Genomic DNA, 7094 nt, shown 5'->3' with positions numbered 1-7094 from the left:
TTGTTTTGTAAAGTTTGATCAAGTTTGACCAATCAGAAGCCGAGATATAAATTGTTGCCTGAAAACAGCGCCCCCAGTGGCAAAAGTTCACAAAATTTGGCACATATGTCAGGTGACCTGTTAAGAGTGTGCGTATCAAGTTTGATCAAGATTGAGAAAATAGAAGATGAGATATTGATTTTTGAAGAATAAATTTTTTGGTTTCTCCCATGTCAGTAGGTGGTGCTATGCTACAACACTTGCTCCCGACTGCCTACCCATTCCCCACAAGTCATGTGTGTTTAAGGCAACCAAAACAACATACTCCTGGTGCCTCATGATTGTAAACACCTCTCCTGCAACTGCTACAGTGCAATGAGCGCCCCCAGTGGTCCACAAGACGTGTGTTTAAGGCAACCAAAACAACATACTCCTGGTGCCTCATGATTGTAAACACCTCTCCTGCAACTGCTACAGCGCAATGAGCGCCCCCAGTGGTGAAAGTTCACCAAATTTGGTATACATGTCAAGGGACCTATGACGAGTTGTTTTGTAAAGTTTGATCAAGTTTGACCAATCAGAAGCCGAGATATAAATTGTTGCCTGAAAACAGCGCCCCCAGTGGCAAAAGTTCACAAAATTTGGCACATATGTCAGGTGACCTGTTAAGAGTGTGCGTATCAAGTTTGATCAAGATTGAGAAAATAGAAGATAAGATATTGATTTTTGAAGAATAAATTTTTTGGTTTCTCCCATGTCAGTAGGTGGCGCTATGCTGCACATGAGCGATTATGAGTTGGAAAAATAAGTGTCTACAACAGCAACGTACTATCACAAGGTAGTGGTGTGAAGGAGAAGCATTATGGAATTATTTACCAAAAACCTGTTTTGGAGCAATTGCGTTGGCCAAAAACAGCGCCCCCCATGGACGAAAATTCCCAAAATGTGGTATACATGACATGGGAGGTAGTAAGAGGGGGGCCGTGAAGTTTGACCAAATTTGAGGAAAGATTGGATTTTTTGCCCAAAAATAGCGCCCCCAGTGGCGAAATATCACAGAAATTGGGTAACATGTCAGATGCCCAATGAGTGATTTGCGTGTGAAGTATGAGCAGTTTTGAGCAATTTGAAGATATGTTATGAATTTTTAAGCATGTAAAATTTTGCATTGAAAATTGATTGACGTATAACTTCTGAACGGTTTATTCTACGTGAAACTTATTTAGGAACTTTTGTCAGCCATGTCTGTAGATGATGTGTATCAATTTTGGTGACATTCCTATGAACGGTCTAGGAGGAGTTGCGCCGTTTTCGTGGCCATGCATTTCGCACAAAAGTGAAATTACCTTACTTCCTGTTGGGCGTGGCTAATGCATTGGCATTACATTTTTGTCCGGCTTAGTGAGATACATATGCGTACCAAATGGCATGCCACTACTACAAACTACATGGCAACCAGGCACCTTAATGCGGGAGGCCAAAATCACAATGAGTTAGGGGGCGCTATAGAGGCCCTGAGGCCCGCCTGGATCTGGGCTTCTGGTTCTCAGTAGCGGTGGGAGTCTAAGAAAAAGGAGCCAAATTTCGTGCGATGTCGACCATGGCAAGCGCCCCAAAAAGGGTCTTGTAAAGAGTTTGCTTGCCAAGTTTGACAAATCAGAAGCTGCAATATCATTTCTGCCATAACCCGCACCCCCAGGGGCGAAAGTGCACAAAATTTGGCGTACATGTCAGGTGAGCTATGAAGAGTTTGCGTATGAAGTTTGATGACAATTGAGTAAACAGAAGATGAGATATAGATTTTTGAAGAATAAATTTTTTGGTTTTTCCCATGTCAGTAGGTGGCGCTATGCTGTACATGAGTGATTATGAGATGGAAAAATAAGTGTCCACAACAGCAACGCACTATCACAAGGTAGTGGTGTAAAGGAAAAGCATTATGGAATAATTTACCAAAAACCCGTTTTGGAGAAATTGCGTCGGCCAAAAACAGCGCCCCCCATGGACGAAAATTCCCAAAATGTGGTATACATGACATGGGAGGTAGTAAGAGGGTGGCCGTGAAGTTTGACCAAATTTGAGGAAAGATTGGATTTTTTGCCCAAAAATAGCGCCCCCAGTGGCGAAATATCACAGAAATTGGGTAACATGTCAGAAGCCCAATGAGTGATTAGCGTGTGAAGTATGAGCAGTGTTGAGCAATGAGAAGATTTGTTATGAATTTTTTAGCATGTAAAATTTTGAAGTGAAAATTGATTGACGTATAACTTCTGAACGGTTTATCCTACGTGAAACGTATTTAGTAACTTTTGTCAGCCATGTCTCTAGATGATGTGTATCAATTTTGGTGACATTCCTATTAACGGTCTAGGAGGAGTTGTGCCGTCTTCGTGGCCATGCATTTCACACAAAAGTGAAATTACCTCACTTCCTGTTGGGCGTGGCTAATGCATTGGCATTACATTTTTGTCCGGCTTAGTGAGATACATATGCATACCAAATGGCATGCCACTAGTACAAACTATATGGCAACCAGGCACCTTAATGCGGGAGGCCAAAATCACAACGACTTAGGGGGCGCTATAGAGGCCCTGAGCCCCGGCCAAGTGTGGGCTTTTGGTTCTGAGTAGCGGTGGCAATTCTCGGAAGTGGCGCCAAATTTCGCGCGTTTTCGCCCATGGCAAGTGCCCCGAAAATGGCCCAACAGCGGAGAAAAATAAAGAAGAATAATAATAATAGTGAACTCTTACAAGAACAATAGGGCCTTCGCCCTATAGGGCTCGGGCCCTAATTACGAGAATTTCTGAAGCCTTATGCGCCTCGCCTCATCTATACGCTCTTGCCAGTATCTGCTGGCGTTGTCAAGCCACAGCACCAAGACCAGCAACACTAACGACTCCATGTCCTCCATGTTTATTGTTTACTATTCGGGTCGTGAGACTACCGCTTAAAAGCTCACTGAATCAGTGACATACAGAGCATCGTGGACGAGTTCGCGGAGCGCAAGGCTCGCCGTATGCCCTTCAAATAATGCGCGCAGTAGGCTATTGATGTTTTATTATGAGCCATGTACAGTATGTCACCTAATGTTTTTTTGTTTCTGAGTTACATGCTCGTTTGAAGGACTTAATGTACAAAATAACATAGTTGCACCCCGTAGTGTTGAAATTGGTAAACACAGTGCATTCAGTGAGGTTTGCACCGCCCTCCTTTTATTTCTGACTCTTCCTGTCACCACTCTGAGCGCTCATTCGTATGCCCTTCAAATAATGTGCGCAGTATAGGCTATTGATGTTTTATTGTGAGCCATGTACAGTATCCTAATGTTTTTTGTTTCTGAGTTACATGTTCGTTTGAAGGACTTGATGTACTAAATAACATAGTTGCACCCGGTAGTGTTGAAATTGGTAAACACCGCAGTTGCGGACATTTTGTAGCCTAAAATGATGTTATGATGAGCTTTAATAAAGGGCCCGGTCATTTGCCCCGCCCCCGGCCCGGCTCTGACTTGTTCCGCCACTGTCACTGATGTCACTGTTTGCGCTGCTTAACGACATCACGTGACGTCCACCCACTTTCGCTAACTCCACCCAATGTGTCCACCCACTTCCAGCCAGCACGGTTCAGCGCGGTTGTAGTCGAAATGCAACTCCAACAGCCCCGCTCAGCTCGACTCAGCTCGACTCGGCACGGCACGGCTCAGCCGCGTTTGTAGTGGAAAAGCGGCATATGTGTCAGCCCTGTGATGACCTGGCGACTTGTCCAGGGTGTACCCCGCCTTTCGCCCGTAGTCAGCTGGGATAGGCTCCAGCTTGCCTGCGACCCTGTAGAACAGGATAAAGCGGCTAGAGATAATGAGATGAGATGAACATTTGATATGTTGTCTTTGTACTATTTTCAATGAAATACAGGGTTTCCATGATTTGCAAATTATCGCATTCTGTTTTTATTTACAGTTTACACAGCATCCCAACTGTTTTTGGAAATGGGGTTGTAAAATAATTCTAAAACTGTCATCTGAATTCTAAGTTGCTATTCTAAAAAAAAAAGTTATCTAAATTCTTTGGTGATATTCTCAATCCAAAAATATTTCTAAATCTAATCTAAATTCTGAGTGGTGTAGTGGTTAGTACTGTTGCCTCGCAGCAAGAAGGTCCTGGGTTTGAGCCCAGCGGCTGGCAAGGGCCTTTCTGTGTGGAGTTTGCATGTTCTCTCTGTGTGGGTTTCCTCTGGAAATTCTAAAAAGAAAAAAACTTTTGATTCGTCAGACCTCGGGACAATTTTCCACTTCGTCTCAGTCCATTGTAAAAGAGCTTGGGCCCAGAGAAGGTAGCGGTGTTTCTGGATATTGTTAATATACGGTTTTAACGTGCATTTGTGGATGCAGTAATGAACTGTTTTCACAGATGATGGTTTTCTGAAGTGTTCCTGAGCCCATACAGTGATTTCCACTACAGACACATGTCTGCTTTTAATGCAGTGTCGCCTGAGGGCCTGAAGATCACAGGCATCCAGTGTCAGTTTTCAGCCTTGTCTCTTGCATACAGAGATTTCTCCAGATTCTCTGAATCTTTTAATTAAATTATGGACCATAGATGATCTGATCCCCAAATTCTTTAAAAATTTTACATTGAGGAATGTTATTCTTAAATTGTTGCAGAGTTTGCCCACGCAGTCTTTCACTGATCAGTGAACCCCTCGCCATCTTTACTTCTGAGAGACTCTGCTTCTCTGGGATGCTCTTTTTATACCCAGTCATGTTACTGACCTGTTGCCAATTCACCAAATTAGTTTTCTTTAGCATTACACAACTTTTTCAGTCTTTTATTGACCCTGTCTCAACTTTTTTGAAATGTGTTGCTGACATCAAATTCAAAATGACCATATATTTAAAAAAAAAGCAATATAATTTCTGGGGCAGCACGGTGGTGTAGTGGTTAGCGCTGTCGCCTCACAGCAAGAAGGTCTGGGTTCGAGGCCTGTGGCCGGCGAGGACCTTTCTGTGCGGAGATTGCATGTTGTCTGTGTGGGTTTCCTCCGGGTGCTCCGGTTTCCCCCACAGTCCAAAGACATGCAGGTTAGGTTAACTGGTGACTCTAAATTGACCGTAGGCGTGAATGAGAGTGTGAATGGTTGTCTAGTGTCAGCCCTGTGATGACCTGGCGACTTGTCCAGGGTGTACCCCGCCTTTTGCCCGTAGTCAGCTGGGATAGGCTCCTGTGACCCTGTAGAACAGGATAAAGCGGCTAGAGATAATGAGATGAGATATAGGTTTTCCATGATTTGCAAATCTTCACATTCTGTTTTTATGTTTTACACAGTGTCCCAACTTTTTTTGGAATTTGGGTTGTAGTTCTAGAATAAGTATATTCATTTTAAAGAGATATCAGATTAGTTTATGTCTGGTGTAGTTTTCAGAATAATTAGGATTGGAGGATTGAAAGCACTTTGTGGCGCATGCGCGGTTCTGAGAGGTTATGAAATGCTGTGTTCTGGGGTAATAGCACAGCTGTGTGTGAGTGAGTGAGTGAGTAAGAGGAGGCGGGGAAAAAGCTCCAGAGTGCTGGATGTGGCGGAGTTTCAGTACTCAGAGCAGCCTGAGCGGGGAGTTACAGTACAGTCCTTACTAAACACACACACACACACAGATAGAGCAGGCAGGCGTGAACAGGTGGGCTCACACCCCCAGCTTCACCCCTGGCCCGGTTATGAGTGTGGGCTCAGCGCGCGCTGTTGGAGTCTCGTGCGGATAATGATGTGCTGTTCCCGGCGGAAGCGGCGCGAGACGCTGTGAGGCTGCGCGCGCTGAGTGTGAGGCGATCGGGATGAAGGTGACGGTGAGCTTCGGCCGGACCCGGGTGGTGGTTCCGTGCGGAGACGGCAACATTAAAGTCCGCAGCCTCATCCAGCAGGCCATCATGCGCTACAGGAAAGCCATCGCCAAGGTAAGAGCCGCCTTTATATCCCACTGCTGTGGGCGAGCGCCGCGCCGCGCCGCGTCCCGTCCCGCTCAACAACATGGCGCTCTTCTGGGAGGAGGAGGAGGAGGAGGAGGGAGAGAGAGGGACTCCGGGAACACGGCCTGCTGGCGGAGAGGGAACAGGGAGCGGGTTCCACCGGGTTCGGGCCCGGAGGCTGTGCAGTGAGGAGGCTTATTGATTGTTTGTGGCCGAGTTGCGGCGGTTTTGCGAGTCGCTTCTGTTCCGCCGCTTCAAAACAAAGGTGGCGGTGGCGGCGGGTGTTGTTGTTCTCAGGAGTTGTGCGCGTCTTAAAGAGCACAGAGAGTGAGTGAGTGTGTGAGAGAGAGTTTCTCCTCGGAGAGATAAAGGAGGAAACTTTTCGGGTTATTAAAGAAACAGTGTTTAAATACACAGCGCCCTGTAGAGTAGACTCACTCACTCACACTCTGTGCTCAGGGTCCTTCAGAACCGACCGGCTCCAAACTACACTCTCACTTCTTTCTCTCTCACACTGTCACTCCTTTCTCACACACGTCTCACTCACTCACTTCTCTCTCACACACTCCTCTCACACTCCGCTCCACTCACACTGCACTCTCTCACTCTCACACTCTGCTCTCACACTCGCCCTCACTCATTCCTCTCTGTCACACTCACTCCACTCTTTCTCGCTCACCCCTTTCTCGCTCATTCTGTTCTCACACTCCTCTCTCACACTCCTTTCTCTCACTTCTGTTTCTCTCACACACTCCTCTTTCTCACAGTCCTCTCTCACCCTCACTTCTCTCACTCACTCACTCCTCTCTCTCACTTACTTCTCTCGCTCTCTCACACTCCTCTCACTTATTCCTCTCACGCACCATCACTTACCGTACTCCTCTCTCTCTCGCACTCACTCATCTCCCTCACTTCTCTTTCTGCCTCTCACACACTCCTCTCTCACCCTCACTTCTCTCACACACTCCTCTCTCACCCTCACTTCTCTCACACACTCCTCTCTCACCCTCACTTCTCTCACACACTCCTCTCACCCTCACTTCTCTCACACACTCCTCTCTCACCCTCACTTCTCTCACACACTCCTCTCTCACCCTCACTTCTCTCACACACTCCTCTCTCTCTCTCTCTCTCTCTCTCTCTCTCTCCTGTACTGTT

At 46.2% G+C, this 7094-nt stretch overlaps 1 protein-coding gene across 5 annotated transcripts in view; it reads left to right on the top strand.

The window, feature by feature from the left end:
* Nucleotides 1-5525: 5525 nt before the first annotated feature.
* pard3aa (par-3 family cell polarity regulator alpha, a) overlaps nucleotides 5526-7094 on the top strand; it is a 1023559-nt gene continuing 1021990 nt past the window's right edge. For all 5 annotated transcript variants that reach the window (XM_060922480.1, XM_060922479.1, XM_060922478.1 and 2 more), the window contains exon 1: nucleotides 5526-5924. In XM_060922480.1, coding sequence (XP_060778463.1) covers nucleotides 5805-5924 — 120 coding nt within the window. In that variant the 5' untranslated portion in view covers nucleotides 5526-5804. The remainder of the gene's footprint in view (nucleotides 5925-7094) is intronic.

This window comes from Neoarius graeffei, chromosome 5, assembly GCF_027579695.1.
Source record: "Neoarius graeffei isolate fNeoGra1 chromosome 5, fNeoGra1.pri, whole genome shotgun sequence".
NCBI lineage: Eukaryota > Metazoa > Chordata > Actinopteri > Siluriformes > Ariidae > Neoarius > Neoarius graeffei.
Note: the sequence above shows the minus strand (reverse complement) of the source record. Positions and strands in the feature narration are given on the sequence as shown.